We start from the raw sequence: 20,100 nt of genomic DNA, 5'->3' as shown, positions 1-20,100 counted from the left end.
GGCACGTCACTCACGCTTACACTCAGCAAATAAATAAAAAAGTATGTGTTGCGTGTGTGTGTGTGTGTGTGTATGTGTATGTGTATGTGTATGTGTATGTGTGTGTGTGTGTGTGTGTGTGTGTGTGAGTCAGTCAGACACTTGAAACTGGCAGCAGTGCCGACTCAGCAGGTCTCACGGTGAGGAGAGTCGGCGGCTTCGCCTCAGACGGATTTAATTCGATCTGGTCGCCGCAGCTCAGAATATTGTTTTTGTTTTTTTTGTTTGGGTTTTTTTGACAACATGTGATGCAACAAAACGGGGGGGGGGGGGACGTCATATTTCACCGGAGACTCGCTTTTATTTTACATTCCGTCCCAAAAACACTAAAAATAAACTAATTTAAAACCGTCCTGTGACGACTTGTGGGATATATTTCCTATATTTCCTCTAGTTTAAAAAAAAACTGCATTCACTTCTGCACTATTATCCCGACATGCAGGTTCCTTCTCTTTCTTAAAGTGACAGAAACCTTTTCACATTCGCGGCCATCAAATATCAAGATACTTTACAAATAAATGCAAAACATCAAATTAACCTCAGCTGACCTTTAACAACTTTCTATGAACTTATAAATCCAATAAACGAGGATTTTCAAACAAAATACGCATCAAACTTCACTTAAACTTTTAATTTTGTGATTTCTGAGCTGGATATTTTTGATAGTTTAAACCAGCTTTTTAATGTTTTTTTTCTTGTAATTATATTCAAGGTTTTTCTATAAACTAACACCTTTTACAGAAACGCGTCTACGTTTATTATTCGTTCTTGCCCTTTTGAATTAAAGGTGCAAAGGTGATAAAGACTCCAACATTACAGTGTGTTTGACAACAGAGGCGACGACAAGACAGATGTTATCGTCGTCTTTTCAAAAGACGAGTGAAATATTAGAGCGGAGGGCGACGTGACGCCTGCAACGCCATCGACCAGGAAATTAAACGTTACGCTGGATGCGGCGCGTTCATCCTCGCCGGAATGCGACTGAGAAGATAAGAAAACACCACGATGTATTAAATGGAAATATAATGTGGGGGGTAAAAACTGAAAAACAAAAAAAAAAATCAATGGCATTTTTCACTGTGCTCGCTGTCATGTCGGAGGGCGGAGTTACGTGATGCACCTGAACGCATCACTCAGCATGTATGTTGACACAAACCTTCTCTTTCATTAGTGAAACAGTTCAAGGGAAAATATTTTTTTTTTCTTTTTGAAAAACAGTGGAAGCGAGAAATTAAGCTGCGCCGTTGTAAATTTAAAAGTGATTTCCAGATGTGTGGCTGCCGTGAGGGGGCGTGGCCTGCCGTGAGGGGGCGTGGCCTGCATCACAGCTCGACTTTTCTTCTTGTTCTCATGGGTTCTCGTGGGGGGGGGGGGTTTGCACTGCTGGGATCTAAACAAATTAAATTAGTCTCTCTCGTATTCACTCTCCAGACCGTAAACCTTTGGCTCCGCCCACATTCCTAAACGTTTGCCACCGACGTTGCACCGCTCTGCAGTCGTGGGGTTATCGAGAGGAGGAAGTACTTCCTCTCGTGGCGCCATGTGCCAGAGCAGAGCTGCCTGATTGTGGGAGGAGTCAAAGGGGGAGGAGCCTACCTTTGATTGTGATTGGCTAAAATCCCCCGATGACACTCTCTAGGGTTTGATTTCTGATTGGCTGCTTGGAGCGACACTTTTTAAAAAACTCAAACAAGCCGAAAATGACCTATCGCTACAAAAAATGACTAGAATTTCAACATAAATTCAACTTTAATGGAACCGTCTGCTGCAAAGTGCAGGGAAACGTCCAGAAAACGTCTCTTATAGCCGTCGCTTTATGCATTTTTACAATTTTCTCGGTGGGTTTGGCCGGACTGGAGCGTCTCACGGGCCGGTTTTACGTTTGATGCGGCGCCTCCGCTGTAAAATAAAAAAAAAAGGGTCGGAGGTCGACTCTGAACAGGGCAGCGGCATCATCACACCCTCCAGATGGGATAAGACCTTAAAGAGCTGAAATAATGCGACGCGAATCAACACACGACGGCTCAGACGTGTAAAACACGGCGGATCATCTCTTCATTTTGAGCGTCGCTCCACTAGAACCCGTCGGTTCAGCCCCAGATTAGGAATTCATCTTTTAAAGGTTGACGGGAGGAAGCCGGCGTCGTTTTCATCTGACGGGAGGCTTTTGTTCAAAGCCGCCGTTTGACAAAATACCATTAAAAAATAAATAAAAAACACCATATTCTATGTATAAATGCATCATTGACTTGCTTATTTTCTCTGCCAGTTTCTCCTCCATCCTTCCAGTTTCTCCACATGCGAGATAAATTCACCATCTAACGTCTTAAAAGCAGTTAAATCAGGGAGAAGTGGAGTAAAGAGACGGTAAACACAATTTATTATGGGTTTTGTGAAGCGAGAGGTAATTTATGATCACAGACGTGTTTCTGTTTGGACCGTTAACCGACCGCGAGACATTTAAAAAAGGCTGTAAAATACAAAATAATTAAGGTTTACAGTTCAGGCCGATGATGAGACATAAGGAATATCATTAATTATGTGTTCACATGTTTTGTTCTTCAGATCTTTTCTTTTTCTTGGTTTTGCAATTAATATTTTTTTTTCCCCCCAATAGCAAATGACCTGGTAACAGATAAACAAGAACTTTGAACATAAAGCAGATTTGTGCAGATTAGCCAAAATGTATCTATACTTTTAATTTTATCCAAACCCAAAATTCTGCTAAAAACGAGGATAAGACGCTGAGAATGCTTCATATATATAGTTTTAATATACAAAACAAAAAGTATCTTAAGTTTCAACTACGATTTCTGAAGGTATTTTGGATTTTAGCAACTTCACCCTATTTTTTTCCTGGATTTATTAAACAATTCTCACATTTTAGCCATTTTAAACATTTTGTTATTCTTCAAGCATTTTTTTTTTTAATTCATAAACTTTTGGTTTTTTTTATTTGAGAACTTCTCGTGATTTTTAAAACATTTTTTAAGCTGTTTTATCCGTTTTTACCTCCGGCAAGAAGGTTATGTTTTCATCCGTATGTAATTATGAATTTGTTTGTACGTATTTTACCAACTTTTCTCAAAAAAAAAAAATTTACTTGAACTGCATGAAAACTAGAAAAACGTACAAAGCAGATGAAAGAGGCTCCTCGTGGAGGAGATCAAAGGAGACGCTCCCCACTCAGTGTTCCACACCTTGATGTAGCTAACCTGACAGGCTAGTTAGCATCGATATGAGCTAACTGCTAACATGGTAGTGATACCAACAAATGTGGCGTTGGGGAAGGTCTGCGCTCTACCGAGTGTAGCTCTAGATTTTATTTTTTTCATTAATGACTTTGGGGAGACTTGGGGTGAGGAGAACTGACCTTTTCATCTGAGAAAGCAAACAAAAGTAGTGTAAGAAAAAACAAAAAAACCCTTAATTTCTCACTTTAAAGAAGCAACATTAGAAACTCGGACTCAGAGGAAGAAGCAAGTTTATCAGTTTGTTGTAAAGCTGCAGAAAAACATGGCGGAACCATCCGACCGATCAGAACAAACAATAAGATCATTTCTGTTCCGGCTGCGTCTGTAAACAACCTCAAGATGGCCGCCGGGCTTTAATTAAGCCGTCATCAGCAGGTTATTATCAGTCGGTGATTAATGGTGCAGCCGGAGACTTTTCATAATTAATGTGGCCGAAGCGCTTCCTTCTGTAAACAAACAACACGTTTGAGTTCAGGGGCTACACACACACACACACACACACGCACACACACGCACACGCACACGCACACACACACACACACACACACCTATCTATTCTAGAGGTAGGTAATGTAGAGCAATAACGCAAATCAACCAGAGGACAGTGTGGACAACTTGGTGGACAGACCAGCAAGTTGGATTGTTATTACTGCGACCGTCAAAATAAAACTACCAAGTTGGATTGCTATTACTGCGACCGTCAAAATAAAACTACCAAGTTGGATTGTTATTACTGCGACCGTCAAAATAAAACTACCAAGTTGGATTGCTATTACTGCGACCGTCAAAATAAAACTACCAAGTTGGATTGCTATTACTGCGACCGTCAAAATAAAACTACCAAGATGCATTGTTATTATGGTGGCTATCAAAATAGAACTACCAAGTTGAATTGTTATTACAGAGACTGTCAAAATAAAACTACCAAGTTGGATTGTTATTACGGTGATTGTCAAAATAAAATTACCAAGATACATTGTTATTATGGTGGCTATCAAAATAGAACTACCAAGTTGAATTGTTATTACAGAGACTGTCAAAATAAAACTACCAAGTTGGATTGTTATTATGGTGATTGTCAAAATAAAATTACCAAGATACATTGTTATTATGGTGGCTATCAAAATAGAACTACCAAGTTGAATTGTTATTACAGAGACTGTCAAAATAAAACTACCAAGTTGGATTGTTACTACGTTGACTGTCAAAATAAAAAATACCAAGTTAGATTATTATAATGACTGTAAAAATAAAACCACCAAGTTGGCTTGTTATTATGGTGACTTGTCAAAATAAAACTACCAAGTTGGATCGTGATTACAGTGACTGTCAAAATAAAAGCACCAAGTTGGATTGCAACCATGTTATTACAAACAGAGCTCTAAAACCTCCACACTACCGTGAAACATCCTCAGAATCCGTCCTCCTCTTCACCCGACGTCTCTTTTTCTACAACCTTTGACAAATCCACTTCTCCTCCCCCGACAAAGGAGCCCCCGCTCCCCCCCCCCCCCGCCCCCGATTCCAGCCGCCAGCCTCCCTGAATAGAACTGCTAATGCCGTTCGTTCCGTTGCGACGAGAGGCAGCGTGATCCCAACCCTCCGACGCCGTCGTGAGCGTTTCAGATCTGGGTTAAGCCGAGAAGCAAAATTTGAGACAATGAGGAGATTTTTTTTTTTTTTTTTTTTTTTCTGGTGACAGAATTAAAAACCTCCTTCAGTTCTTGTGATATTTGAATCAGTTGAAACCACGCTTCTTCCTTTTTCCACGTCAAATAGTCAAAACTTCGAAATTCGAAAAAAAAGTTTTGACGCATGCAGTCAGAGCAAATCGACTTTCTAAAAGTTTTCCCAACAGTAATAATCATTCTCAAGTGAAGAAGGTGTGTCTTCTCTCCCTCTCTCTTTTAAAAAGTGTGTTACTCCAACCAGCCAATCAGAAATCAAACCCTATATAGTGTCATCGGGGGGTTTTAGCCAATCACAATCAAGGTAGGCTCCTCCCCCCCCCTTTGACTCCTCCCACAATCAGGCAGCTCTGCTCTGGCACATGGCGCCACGAGAGGAAGTACTTCCTCCTCTCTTCCTCATAGATGGGCGTGTGTGTGGGCGGAGCCAGTCCAGCTCACACAAGACACAGCAGATTCTGAATGTAGCTCCTCTGATCCAACATTCTAATGGAGGGAAAAGGAGTGAAAAAGACGGAGAATATGACTCGTATAAAAACACGTGTCAAACATATTAATTAAAAAAAAATTTTTTTTTCAATTTTCAAGGCTTTTTAATCTTCAAAAGACGAGAATTAAAAGCCGCCGCCGCAGAACTGACGAGTTCCTCTTTAGCTTTTTTGTTCCTTGAGGGGGGAACTCATCATCATCATCATCATCATCATCATCATCATCCTCACTGCCGCTGCATGATCAGGTTTTCCTTTCTCTCATTTCCAACACGAGTTTGAAGCCACAGCTTCCAATGCAGCACATTCTGCCTCTCTGATCCTCCGAACGCCAGACGGTAACTGGGTCAATGAGATTCCTTCACACTCCTCCGACGGGGAACCACGGCGGAGGAGGAAGAGGGAGGAGGAGGAGGGAGGAGGAAGATGCTCCTTCAAAGGAGTCGGAGGCGGAGGAGGCGCGGTCGACAAGAGCGTCTGCAAGCGACTTCCAGCGAAATCCAGAGATGTACCGTCGTCACAGCAGGGCGTCGAACTCGCTTCATCTCCAGTGGGTAAAATAACCTTCGAATTTGTAACTTTAAAGTTGTTTTAAAAAGAGAATACGTGATGAAAATGTAGATTTTACATGTATTTTTTTTTAAGCGGTTAAAAGCTTGTATACATTTTTTATCCTGCTTTGCAACATGCAGGACGAAAGACAGAAACAAATAAACTCGATTCCCCGACAGCAAACACACAGAACGATATTAACAAATCTATACAGGCGTGACATCACTTCCTGTTTCGACGTCCGCCTTCAACACAGACGTTCAACTCGTGGTGCTTTCAAACGCCTATATGTATATAATCAATAATCAGCTGCCGTGTGGAAAACATGCAAGGAAGGAAGCGTCTCGGCCAGGACGCTCTTGAAAAACAGATTTTTAACCGCAAATAGGTTTTTCCCCTGGTAACAGAAACATTTATAAAATAATGTTTTAATGTAGATGTAGAAGCGTCATACTAGTGTGATTACATCCAACAAAAGTGTTGATGTCAGGTAAAGTAAATATGTCGAGATATATATCGTATATCGCGATATAGCCTCAGATTATAGAGATATATATCGTATATCTTGATATTGCCTCAGAGTACCAAGAAATGTTTATTGTATATTGTGATATGGCCTCAGAATATATATAAAAAAAAAAAATATATATATATATATATATAGTATATTCTGATATGGCCTAAGACTATAGAGATATATATCGTATATCATGATATGGCCTCAGAATATCGAGAAACGTTTATTGTATATCATGATATGGCGTAAGACTATAGAGATATATATCTCATATCGTGATATGATCTCAGAATATCGGGGAAAAAATATATAGTGTATTGTGATATGGCCTCAGGCCATGTCACGATATTATTTGTATCTATCAATATTCTAAGACTATAGAGATAGATAACGTATATTGTGATATGGCATCAAAATATCACGAAATGTTTACTGTATATTGTGATATGGCCTCAGAATATCGATATATATATGGTATATTATGATATGGCCTAAAAATATAGAGCTATACATCATGTATGGCCAAAGACTATTGAGAAATTAATAAAGGCCATATCGTTGTTGTTGTTTGGGCTCCAGCTGTCCGATGGCCGCCGCCCTGCTCCTCCTCCCGCCTCCCCCCTCCTCCACCAGCCCTACTCCTCCCCCCTCCCCCCTCCCCCCTCCCCCTCCTCCTCCCTCCCCTCCTCCCCTCCGCCTGGACAGAAACATGCCAGGCTGTTTTATAACAGGCCTTCTTGTTGGATTAATCCATGTTGAGGTGCCAAACTCTGGGCCAGAAACTGTGTGTGACTCCTGATGGCCCAGCGAGAGCAGGAGGAGGCGGGAGGAGGCGGGAGGAGGCGGGAGGAGGAGGGCAGGAGGAGGAAGGAGGAGGGCAGGAGGAGGTGGGAGGAGGGCAGGAGTTGGCAGGAGGAGGCGGGAGGAGGGCAGGAGGAGGCAGGTGGAGGCGGGAGGAGGAAGGACGAGGCAGGACGAGGCAGGAGGAGGCAGGAGGAGGCAGGAGGGGGCAGGAGGGGGCAGGAGGGGGGCAGGAGGAGGCAGGAGGAGGCAGGAGGAGGCAGGAGGAGGCGGGAGGAGGGCAGGAGGAGGCAGGTGGAGGCGGGAGGAGAAAGGACGAGGCAGGAGGAAGCAGGAGGGGGCAGGAGGGGGCAGGAGGGGGCAGGAGGAGGCAGGAGGAGGCAGGAGGAGGCAGGAGGGGGCAGGAGGGGGCAGGAGGAGGGAGGAGGCAGGAAGAGGCAAGAGGAGGCGGGAGGAGGAGGGGAGGAGGAGGAAGGACGAGGCAGGACGAGGCAGGAGGAGGCAGGAGGAGGCAGGAGGGGCAGGAGGGGGCAGGAGGGGGCAGGAGGAGCAGGAGGAGGCAGGAGGAGGCAGGAGGAGGCGGGAGGAGGGCAGGAGGAGGCAGGTGGGAGGCGGGAGGAGAAAGGACGAGGCAGGAGGAAGCAGGAGGGGGCAGGAGGGGGCAGGAGGGGGCAGGAGGAGGCAGGAGGAGGCAGGAGGAGGCAGGAGGGGGCAGGAGGGGGCAGGAGGAGGCGGGAGGAGGCAGGAAGAGGCAAGAGGAGGCGGGAGGAGGAGGGAGGAGGAGGGAGGAGGAGGCAGGAGGAGGGCGGGCGGAGGTGGGAGGAGGTGGGAGGAGGCAGGAGGAGCAGGAGGGAGCGAGAGGAGAGGAGGCGAGAGGAGGTAGAGGAGGCGAGAGGAGGTAGGAGGAGGCGAGAGGAGGCCGGAGGAGCAGGAGGAGGCGAGAGGAGGCAGGAGGAGGCGGGAGGAGGCAGGAGGAGGCGAGAGGAGGCAGGAGGAGGCGAGAGGGGGCAAGAGGAGGCCGGAGGCGGGCAGGAGGAGGCCGGAGGAGGGCAGGAGGAGGCCAGGAGGAGGGAGGAGGAGGCCAGGAGGAGGGAGGAGGAGGCGGGAGGAGGGAGGAGGGCAGTAGGAGGTGGGAGGAGGGCAGGAGGAGGCAGGAGGAGGCGGGAGGAGGGCAGGAGGAGGCGAGAGGAGATGGGAGGATGGCAGAAGGAGGTGGGAGGAGGCCTTAAAGGGCCACGCCGCCTCCATTCTTTCACGCCATCGACACATTAATGTGGAATTTTCTCAGTGATCATAAAGGAAAAGCTGTTGAGGTTTAACAGGAAATTAAATTGAAGAAGAAGAAACTTTCCTTCCATTCATCCCCGACTTCATTATGAACTAGAAATCAACTAAATAAACATAAAGTCATAAAATCTGAATCTGAATCGTCATTTCTTGTTAAAAAAAACTGATTAAAAAAACAAAAAGTAGTGGAAAACATCCGAACACTGAGACCTGAGCTGAGTTTGTAAAAAAAAAAATACCCAGAATGCAACAGTGTCCAGGACATTTCGCTGCAAAAGGTTCCATTAAAATTGGCTTTATGTTGAGATTGGAGTCTTTTTCCGTACAAATTGTTTGGTTGTTTTTGCTAAAAATATTGACATTTTCATCACGTATCCTCTGCAAAGAAAGAAAACCTGCAAAAGTTGAAATTAAAGGTTTATCAAGGCTCGACTTTAACTGAGACGTTTGACACGATTCATCTTTCGGCGCCGACACAAAAACGACTCGTCTCTTCGGATCAAGGCGTGAAGGAGGAAGTGGCGGTGAGGATTCCACGCTCCTCCGCTTACAAGCTCTAATTGAAGCAGAACCTTTCAATCCTGTTCAACTGCATTCTTATCTGCCGTGTTTCCCAGAGATTTCCTCTCCCGGAGAGCAGAGGGCAAGATTCTCGGATTTACAATTGAAAAAAAAGATTCCGGGTTGATGAAGTCAGCGTAAGAATCTGTATTTTAACATATCGGGGGGGGGGGGGGGCAGGTGATACTGTAGAAGAACTCAAAGCTTTTGTTTTTCTGGGACGAACCTCGAGGGAAAACAAAACAATCTGCCATTATTTGGAGCCGCAGTTCTTTGTGTGCGTCATTCATGTATTCGTCACCCAGAGACAATCTATGATTTCCTTTTTTATTTATTTATTGTTTTTTTTAAAGAAAAATTTTACTTTCAATCTGAATTTTCTTCCTCGATGCATTTAAAAATACGGAAGACGGTTAGGGCCACTGTGGAAAAAAAACCCCTGAGTTCTGACTTTAAAGTCAGAGTCCCGACTTTTTTTTTTCTCAGAATTCTGAGTTTAAATTCAGAATTCTTACTTTTAAACTCAAAATTCTGACTTTTTTAGAGTTTAAAAGTCAGAAATTCTGAGTTTAAAAGTCAGAATTCTGGGTTTAAAAGTCAGAATTCTCACTTTAAATTCAGAATTCTTACTTTTAAACTCAAAATTCTGACTTTTTTAGAGTTTAAAAGTCAGAAATTCTGAGTTTAAAAGTCAGAATTCTGGGTTTAAAAGTCAGAATTCTCACTTTAAACTCAGAATTCTGACTTTAAACTCAAAATTCTGACTTTTTTTAGAGTTTAAAAGTCAGAAATTCTGAGTTTAAAAGTCAGAATTCTCACTTTAAACTCAGAATTCTGAGAAAAAAAAATCAGACCTCGGGGTTTTTCCGAGAATTCTGAGTTTAAACTCAGAATTCTGAGAAAAAACTCAGAATTCTGATTGTTTAAAATGCATGTAAACAATCTAAAATTAAAAAAAAAAAAGTAAATGAGGCTCCGTCATTCAATAAATTCAAGCTTTAACCAGATAAATCAACCACAGAAACCCACAAGGAATGATAGAATATGACGGTAGAACTCTTTACAAAACGAGCCCTAATTCATCATTTCAACCACAAAACTACAGGTGACTTTATAAAAATTTTAAAATACGCCAAACTGTGTCACGCGGATGCCACGCCTCCGCCTCGCCACGCCTCCGCCTCCACCTCACCACGCCTCCGCCTCGCCGGCTGCTCTGGCGCTGAGCCGCTGCCTCTCCGCGGGCGGCGGCGCGGCGACCTGCTGTTGTCACAGTCAATTAGTCTAATCAGGCGAAGCGAGGAAAGCCTCTGCTCACGGTTTCACCTGCGAGGAGAATCGAGGCCTCGATCAACCGAGACGCTTCCGCCGCCCAGAAACGCGAGGAAGAAACGTCGCCAACGCCACATGAGGTAGCATTGCTAGCATGATAGCCGTGAGCTCACACCGATGCTAACTAGCCTGTCAGGCATCACTGGTTGAAAGACTGAGCAGGGAGCATCTCCATGGCAACAGATGGGTATTTTTTTGTATGGGAATTTTTTGCAGTTTTTGGGGGGGATTTATTCGGAAACAGTTAAACGCTAACGTCTCAAAATGTAATCAATTCGTACTTTGATGATGACGAATCATCCCTGAAGATTTCGTGCAATTTGGGTGATTAGTTTTGGTGAAAAGTTGGTCAAATACACATATACAAACAAATAGTATAATATCATATTATTATATTATACAATAATATAATATAATATAATATAAAATAAAATAAAACGTAGCGTAACGTGACGTGACGTGACATGACGTAACGTTACGTTACGTTTTATTTTATATTATATTATATTATATTATTGTATAATATAATAATATAATATTATACTATTTGTTACGTTACGTTACGTTACGCTACGCTACGTTACGTTACGTTACGTTACGTTACGTTACGTTACGTTACGCTACGTTAAGTTAAATTAAATTAAATTAAACAAAACAAAATTAAGTCAAAACTATAACCTTCTTGCCCAACTTTCGTTGGCAGCAAAGGTAAAAAAAATTATCCCATAAAACTTCCCCGAGCCCTTTAATTCCACAGAGCCGCGATAATAAAGAAAACATCGGACAAGAGGACGCAGCTAAATACCTTCTGGGAGCCGATTTAAAACGTACAAACATGACGGGGTGGAGACGACGAGGCCTTCAGGAGGAGCTCAGCTTCCTCGGCAAGGATCCATCAGACTGAACCGGATCGGCAGCGGAGGAACCCTCAAACAAGCGTTTAACCACAACGCGTCACCAGAACCGGTGAGGTGGGGTGAGGTGAGGTGAGGTAGAAGGTGAGGCCTCACTCACCTCCTTGGTCCTCTCCAGCTCGTTGTGCAGCGCCTGCTTGGAGATCTCCACCTCGATGATCTTCTGCCTCAGCTGCTCGTTCTCGTCCTCCGCCCGGCTGCGCTTGTCCTCCACGCTCTCCAGCTCGTTGTGCAGACGCACCGACACGTCTTTGGCCACCTGGGGTCACCAGAGGGGGGGTGAGGGGGCGGGGGGGGGGGGGGGGGGGGGGGCGTAAATGCATTTATTTGATGCAAATAAATGCATCAAATAAAATATAACTACTGAATATTGTTTACTTCTTCCTGCGCCGTTTCAGGCACGTTGTTGTTTACGAGTATGTGTGGGTAAAGTTAAATACAGCTTATCTATTTTAAATATTTCATATTTTCATTTCATTTATTTTACTTTAAACTAAAAATTCTGACTTTAAACTCAAAATTCTGACTTTTTTCTCAGAATTCTGAATTCTAAACTCAAAATTCTGAGTTTAAACTAAAATTCTGACTTTTTTTCTCAGAATTCTGAGTTTAAACTCAAAATTCTGAGTTTAAACTAAAATTCTGACTTTTTTTCTCAGAATTCTGAGTTTAAACTCAAAATTCTGAGTTTAAACTCAAAATTCTGACTTTTTTCTCAGAATTCTGAATTCTAAACTCAGAATTCTAACTTTTTTTCGCAGAATTCTGACTTTCAAAGTCAGAATTCTGATTCTCGTACTAAAATTCTGAGTTTAAACTCAAAATTCTGACTTTTTTCTCAGAATTCTGAGTTTAAACTCAAAATTCTGACTTTAAACTAAAATTCTGACTTTTTTCTCAGAATTCTGAATTCTAAGCTCAGAATTCTAACTTTTTTTCGCAGAATTCTGACTTTTAAACTCAGAATTCTGACTCTAAACTAAAATTCTGACTTTTTTTCTCAGAATTCTGACTTGAAACTAAAATTCTGACTTTCTTCCTCAGAATTTTGACTTTTAAAGTCAGAATTCTGAAAAAAAAAAGTGAAAACTCAGGGTTTTTTTCCCCACAGTGGCCCTAATCCTCTTCTGTATATAAATATATATGTGGATATGGATTAAAAAAACAACTTTACATCCGACTTTTACACAACAAATTGTGCTTTTCACACACAGGCCACACTACCTGGAAATAACCGAGTTTGTTTTGTTTTGTTTTTTTCTTCCTGGCTATCAACTACGTTTGGCGGTTCTGTGGCTCGGCCACCTTGAGGTCCTGCTCCAGGCTCCGCAGCAGCTCCCCGTCCACGTGGCCCGTCTGCGCCACCCGCAGGCTCTTCTGCTCCGCCTTGCGCAGGCGGTACTGCAGGATGCGGCAGTTCTTGTTGGAGCGGTCCAGTTCCCTGCGGAGCTCCTGCAGCTGGTAGACCTCCTCCTCCAGGTAGCTGTCCCGCACCTCCTCCATCTCCGCCCGCAGCTCGTCCACTTCATCCTGGGGGGGGGGGGGACACACACACACACACCATTACACTCAGAATGCCCGCTAAACCCTAACAAAGTGATTAATGCAAGGAAGGTGACGTTCAACAATAAATCCTGCTGTTTAAAAATGACCAATAATTTCTTTTGAAAAAATATGAAGTCGCAAAACCTGGACTCAAACCGACAACCTTTACTGTGTGCAAACTACTGCACTGATGCTTCCTGTGCAAAACTAATCTTAGTTTTAGAGGATTTCCTTGTCACGCAATTAAAGTGCAAATTTATTTGGTTTTTAAAAAAAAATTTTTTTGTCAAAATAATATTTACAAAACAAGGAATAGGGGAGATGCATTCCCCCAAAATAGAATTTAAATAAAAGGTATATACATATTTAAAGAAAATAAAAATGTAATAGAAATAAACAGAAAATAAAAAATATAAACAAACAAAACATAGAAATAAGAATATAATAAAAAATTAAATATAAATATAAATAAAATATAAATAAAAATATAATAGAAATACAAATATGATAAAATAAAATAAAAATATTATAAATATATAATAAAATTAAAAATAAACTCAAACCTAAACTAAAAATAAAAATGTTATTAAAATTAAAATTAAAAGTAAAAGTAAAAGTAAAATGAATTAAAATAAATCATTGGCAAAATAAAGATGGGGTCTCAGAATGAATTACAAGTCTGCATATAAATAGAGGAAGTTTCTTCTCCTCCTCACAACCAAAGAAAAAGTGTAAAAGATCGAGCGTCTGGGAAGCAGGAATGAAAACAAAATGAAACTATAATAGAGAGAAAAACATGATTGATCCTCCAAGCATGCAAATATATATACTGTTAATTTAATACGTGTTGGTCTTTTGAAGACGTTTTGACTTTGGACTGAATCGATTCATTTGACCTGAAAAGCTGCAAAATCAGCCAACATCAGTGTGTTTATTGGAAATCAGTGTGTTTAACAGGAGCAGTGGACAGAAAGCGATACGAGACATTTCCAAACTAAAACACAGTAAACATGACGGTATTAGAAAAGTAATGTACCTTTGTAGCTTCTGCTAATACTTTCATATGATTACATTTGAGCTCCAGTGATGATGATGATGATGATGATGATGTAACATGAAGAGTTGAATCTAAGCATCTTATCTCTCCGATTGGAAACATTTATATTTCACAACAAACAAAAAAGGAGCTTTATTTTCTGAACTGAAACTGTGTATGTGTGTGTGTGTGTGTTGTGCTTAATTAAGTCTTGAAAACACATTATACTGCATTATTTAAAGTTTTTTAAGTTGATCAATTAAACTTTTAGCCACTAAATCAACTCGGTTTAGAGCAACGGGGTCCAACATGAAGCCTTTGGGGGTAAAACCGACCTGCAAGAGGCTCCAATCCGGCAAAACCAGCAAGAAAATTCAAGAAAAACTAATAAACCCGAGATTAAGATTAAGATTGAGACGTACTGGGAACCGTGGCAAGTTAATGTCAATCAAAAAGAACCAAAGTTCCTCTAGATTTAGCAGAATTGACGTTTTGCTTGTTGTTTTTTCCTTCAAAAGGGAAATAATGACGATGAATTACAAATAATATGCAACTAGTTTTCTTTACCCTTGAACCTGTACTGACTATTCCTATTTTTTTTTAATTGTTTATTATAAATAATTTCCAATAATAAATATAAATATATAAATAAATTGTTGGGCTTTTCTATTTTCTCTGTTAAAAGCGCCGAGGAATGACTGTGTTGCATTTGGTGCTTTATAAATAAAGTTGAATTGAATTGAAAATACATATTTTTGTTGTATGTGGGGGGGAAATTTCACTTTATTTTGCACCGGAAGGTTTTGTGTCGAGTTTGGAGTCTTTTTCAGCACCAACTGTTTAAACTTGTGATGAAAATGTCTATATTGTCGCAAAATCAAACATCAAAAGGTTATATTTCCTCCGTTGTGCGTCGTAACATTAAAAACTACACGTTTTCTTTAAAGCTGCAGACGAAAACATTTCTCACACTACTAAAAAAACACAACCGAAATTTGTCTTCACCCTTCGGAACGACCTCAATAACGAACGTAAAGTGAGAACAATCGTCAACAATGTGAGTCACCGGAGCGGAATGGGTGGAATTAAATCACATTTGGTGGTAAAAAGTGTCTGTGACTCTTCATGTCGCCTGAAATAGAAAGTAAACGACGAGTCAAAGAGGTAAATCCTGATGGGGACTCCCTCACATTATGGAGCATGAGGAAGGGAGGGGGGGGGGGGGTGAGGAGGTGGAAGGGGGAGGAGGAGAGAGAGGGGGGGGGGGGTGAGGCTAAAGGCCCTCAGAGGCCCAGCTGGCAGCCTGACAGGCGGGCAGGAGGGTGTCTGAACCCGGCACACATGGGACATCTGACTGTTATCAACTCCTGTGGGATAAAGCCATTACAGCGAGAGCCTGTAAAGCTGATTAACTCCGTTGTGTTTCAGAGAGAGAGAGAGGGAGAGAGAGAGAGAGAGAGAGAGAGAGAGGGAGAGATCCAGACATGCGTGATCAAGTTTGAAATAATACTCTCATCAGGAACATGTAAATAAACCTGACTCCCCATTTGAAAAAAAAAGATTGTTTGCCGCATTATCTGTCTGCCTCTCCCCCTCCCCCCTCCCTCCCTCCCTCCCCTCACATGGGGGAAAACCTTTAAAGGGGGGGGGGGGGGGTCCTGATCAACACCTGCAGGGTCTGGAGGCGGAGATGAAGCTGGAAGTGCAAAAGGAAGGGCCTCTTCCTCTTCCTCTCTTTTTTAAAATTTTATTCTGTTTGAATAAAAGTTTGTTTGCTTTGAAGTCCCGTGACTTCAAAGCAAACAAGCTCCCAGTTTTAATAAACGTTTTTCTCCTTCATCGGCTTCACGTTATGAACGAGGGTCAAAGGTCACAGTTGGAAGTTCACCCAGAAAAGAGAAAAGGGCTTTCGTTTCCAGGGGGGGACAACATTTCCTGACGGACCGTTTTGACGACAGGCCAGTTTAATGAAACGTAACAGAGACCGACACACGGTGACGTTGATCAGTCGTCCAGCAGCTGCGATTCACGAGATTCACGGAATTTAAACAGTCCGGCAGAAAATATTGTCACTTCACTTGTGGCTTTTGTTGCTTTACTACTTTTTCTGTCGTGTTTTGACCCTTCAGGGCCGCCATACCGCCTCACCTTCACCTGGGTATGGAGCCGACCTCCCCTCCAGTCACACTGCCACGTTTCATAAGACTGTAAAAAGATTCGTCTCTCAACTCGTGATTTTTTTCCCCCAATAAATTGAATAAACAAGGTTTTTTTTCCGTCAATTAAAAGAGATCAAAGTCCCTCAACGACCTCAAAAGTGAAGAACGAGTCATGACTGACGTGTTCTGTTGTTTTGCGCTTTGATCGCTTTCAACTTTATTCGTTTTAATTGACTGACAATGCACTTTAAATAGATATTAATAAAATAATAAACCAGTGTCACCAACCAACCCCCCCCCCTCTGGGCAGCAATAATGTGAAGACTCCAGAATTAAAGGGCGCAGCAGGGTCAATTAAAGCCCCATCGATAGAGGGCAGATGGGGGGGGGGGTCAAAGAGAAGACATGATGGATGGAGGGAGGACAGCTGCGCTTCAACGACTTTACGTTTTAATAACTTAGATTGAAACGATGGATTGACCCGGAGCAGGTGAGGGGGTGAGGGATGGGGGGGAGGGGGGGGGGGGGGTCAAACGCAGCCTCCTACCTTGAGGTAGTCGTTTTCAGACCGCAAATCTTCGATCTCCCGCAGCAGCTCCTCCTCCGGCGCTTTGGGCTGCGCGCCAGCGGGGGGAGGCTTCTTCTTCTTCCCCCCGTGCGCCCCCGGAGCCGGCTGAGCCCGAGACGTGGCCCCCTTGGCGGAGGAGGAGGAGGAGGCGGCGGCGGCGGCGGCGGTGTGACCGGCTCCCGGCTGGTCCCGGTCGCTGGAGCCGGTACCGGACTCCGCGTCGCTGCTGGCGGCCGGTACCGACTGCGGCTCGGACGGACAGTCCGACAGGTCGGAGCTGCTGTCGGTGTGGCTGGCCCGGCCGGGGGCTCCGGTCGGGACGCGGATCGGGGAGCCGTGGCTCAGCGGGCCCGGGGACCCGCAGGCTGGCTTCCCCTTCTTTCCCCTGGCGCTGTCCGGTTTGGTACCGGTACCGGCGGTACCGGCGGCGGCGGCTTTGGGCTCCGGGGCCGCCTGCTGGGGACCCTTCGTGGGCTTTTTCACGGCGGCGGACTTGGGGGCACTTTTGGCCGCGGCGGGTTTGTCCTTCGCCGCGGCGCCGGTGCGTCTGGAGCTGCGGTTCGGGGGGACCGGGGCCACCGGGGCCACCGGGGCGGACTGCTGCTGCTGCTGCTGCTGCTGCTTGTTGAATTTGGGGGATTTGGGGACGACGGCCGGCGGCTTGGCGGAGCGCGCGTGCACATCCTTGAGGAACGGTCTGGCCGGTGAGGGCGCCCGGTTCAGCCGCTTCTTCTCCAACTGGTGGTTCTGCGGTTTGGTGTCGCTGCCGGAGCCATTGGAGCTCTCCATCATACACCTCTCCATGCACCGGCACCGGCGGCGGGTGGAGTAGGAAGAGGAGGAGGAGGAGGAGGAGGAGGAGGACGAGGCTGCGCGAGGAAGCGATCGATCCGCGGCGGGGAGCCGGATCCCCGACGAGCCGCGCCAGAAAAGCGCCCCGGTGGTTTGTCGACCTTCTTCCCCGCCGTGCTGAGGATCCTGCGCATCGTGCGTCGGAGCTCGCGTGAGACCTCACTACCGTCACGCGTTCACCAGGTTGTCATCGTGGCTCCGCGACGAGAGAACCGGGCGGGACAGGTCGCGTCCGCGGAAGGACGGACGGACTGACGGACGGACGGACGGACGGAAGGAAGTCGGTCCCGGTTCGGACGCGGATCAGCCGGTCCCCATCGCTCCGTGGCACCGGGAGGAGTGTGTTTAGATCCCCGGTGTGTGTGAGTGTGTGTGTGAGAGAGAGAGAGAGTGTGAGAGTGTGTGTGTGTGTGTGTGTGTGTGCTCCCTCTCCTCACACCTTCCTATCTGACATGGAAGATCTGCAATCTGCGGCGTGAAGCTCAACGCCCGTGAGTTCCTGCGGGGCGCATGCGCCGCGGCTCCACGGATCCAAACGCACCCCCGGGGCTTCTACCCGTACCGGGCGGGACCTGCAAGAACCGGGCGGGCGGGAGGAGAACCAGGAAGAACCCAGGCGGGACCTGGAAGAACCAGGCGTTCTGACGCGCGCTGGTGCGCATGTCCCGACGGCGCGCGCCTCATTGGCCATCGATCGAGCAAACACGAGGAATTCTGGTTGTTTTGTAAGTCTGACAATCAATCTGACACTAAAAAGAAAAAAAGACAGCGTTTTATTGATTATAGCGACTTGTTAATGTCCCTTCTTTATAAATTATTCCTATTTATCTGCACATGCGCTGTTCCTTCTTTGTTCACAGTTAATCTTTTATTTAATTATAGGGTGGGGACCGAAGTAAGCGTTTCATTGTGCAGTTTAAATATCTCTTTATCTCTCTATATATATGACAATAAACATCTTAAAATATCTTCACGATTTGGCCATTAACACAATTTTAATTACAGGAAAAATCCCCATTAAATGTTTAAAAACAAACTTTTCATAATGTAATAATTTTTTTTTCTATCTTTGAGAGAAATCTGTAAAACTTTGCACAGTAGTACATTGTAAACCCTGGTAAATCAACAGAAAGGCGGTTAGTTGAAGCAGATGAAGACTAATTAGAGTCACAATATTCTAATTTAAACATTTGTTCAACATCTTTGGGGATTTTAAAGACTCTACATTTTTAATATCGTATAATTTAGCACCTAGTTGTTTTTTTTATACTGTTTTTGAGCCACGGTTCATGTCTTACATGAAAAAGGTTACAAAATGACATATTGAAGGTTTTTCCAACATATTTAATGATAAAATGTAATATTAAAGTAAATATTTCAATAAAAAAGGAGCAAAAATATTTAAACAACTTACATTTTTTTATATTTATCACTTCTTTCGGTCGCTGACATCCTTCCTGTTGCACTGCAGCCCATCACTCATTATTTTATTGTATTAACAGGGTGAGGATTAAATTGCGACTTACTGCCCCCTGCTGGCCAGACAGGGTGTGTACATTTCTCAGCAACACGTCAGAGCCAATAATCAATCACTTGTTTAAAGTCTTCTGTGAAAATACTTCCAGATTTTTCCTTCCAAACTCAGTTTTCAACTCTTTATCCTGTGTATTTAATAACTTCCTCATTTCTTCCAGTTTCTGTCAAACTAATATTCCTTAATGTATGGAAATAATAATGCAAATTATGGAATTGCCATTCTAAACGTTTATTTTTACAACATAATTTTGTGTATGTGTTCATTTGCACTCAGAGAAACACTCCCCTTGTATATTATATATATATTAAAGGCTTTCTGGCGTTGAATTCTCCCGACTCCTTTTTATTCGTGCAAATCCAGATCACGTTTTCATTTTATTAGATGTTTGTTTTTCTTCCATTTGTATGTTCAAAACATTCAGTCACTCAATAGTATCACTCACGGACATAAAACTACGACAGAAATTGTGAAATATGTGTGATTTTGGTCGTTTTAAATCTTTCAAATCGATCATTTTAAACAGAAATTACCACACCAGGGTGTTTATTCTAATAGAACCCCAAAAAAAGCTCAATTTATTGGATTTTAAAAACTCTGAGACCCAATTTGTCCCAAATTGCATTCAAATAAAGGCTGATCTGTCAGGAATATCTGCAAAATGGTCCGACGTGCCGTGTAAAAAACCATAAAAACAGTAAACCAGAGATTTCAGCTTTGTTCCCTTTTCGTTTTTCCTCAATATCTATTATTAACCATCTTATAATGATCTACTCTCAAAGCAGATAGTAACAACCAAGAGCCAATTATAGGTAATAAATATAAACATCTTTAATTGCATTTCATTAGTTCAAGAATGCCACAAGTTATAAATACCACAAGTCTGTTTTAAACAAGCCCCAAAAAGCCTCCGAGGACTTTTAGAGCAGGTTTAATACAAAGTACAGTCTTTCATCTGAAAGGTGATGAACAG

General features: G+C 43.5%; 3 protein-coding genes across 4 annotated transcripts in view; 2 read left to right on the top strand and 1 right to left on the bottom strand.

The window, feature by feature from the left end:
- The window catches only part of mtcl1 (microtubule crosslinking factor 1), a gene marked incomplete at both ends in the record, with an annotated part of 51,017 nt that extends 33,484 nt beyond the window's left edge, over nt 1-17,533 (bottom strand). The window contains 3 exon segments of the mRNA XM_080503959.1: nt 11,534-11,692; nt 12,739-12,963; nt 16,721-17,533. Of these exon segments, the coding sequence (XP_080360085.1) occupies nt 11,534-11,692; nt 12,739-12,963; nt 16,721-17,533 (1,197 nt within the window).
- Nucleotides 17,534-17,543: 10 nt separating this feature from the next.
- Nucleotides 17,544-20,100, top strand: part of LOC308135082 (uncharacterized protein) — a gene marked incomplete at its 5' end in the record, with an annotated part of 4,412 nt that continues 1,855 nt past the window's right edge. Inside the window, 2 exons of the mRNA XM_080502955.1 lie at nt 17,544-17,569; nt 17,777-17,932. Coding sequence (XP_080359081.1) covers nt 17,544-17,569; nt 17,777-17,932 — 182 coding nt within the window. The remainder of the gene's footprint in view (nt 17,570-17,776; nt 17,933-20,100) is intronic.
- Nucleotides 17,892-20,100, top strand: part of LOC308135371 (uncharacterized protein) — a 432,222-nt gene continuing 430,013 nt past the window's right edge. For both annotated transcript variants that reach the window (XM_080503312.1, XM_080503309.1), the window contains exon 1: nt 17,892-17,903. The gene's annotated coding sequence lies outside the window, so the exon portion shown is untranslated. The remainder of the gene's footprint in view (nt 17,904-20,100) is intronic.

This window comes from Blennius ocellaris (genome assembly GCF_963422515.1).
Source record: "Blennius ocellaris genome assembly, chromosome: 10".
Classification (NCBI taxonomy): Eukaryota; Metazoa; Chordata; class Actinopteri; order Blenniiformes; family Blenniidae; genus Blennius; species Blennius ocellaris.
This window is presented reverse-complemented; position numbering and strand designations above follow the sequence as displayed.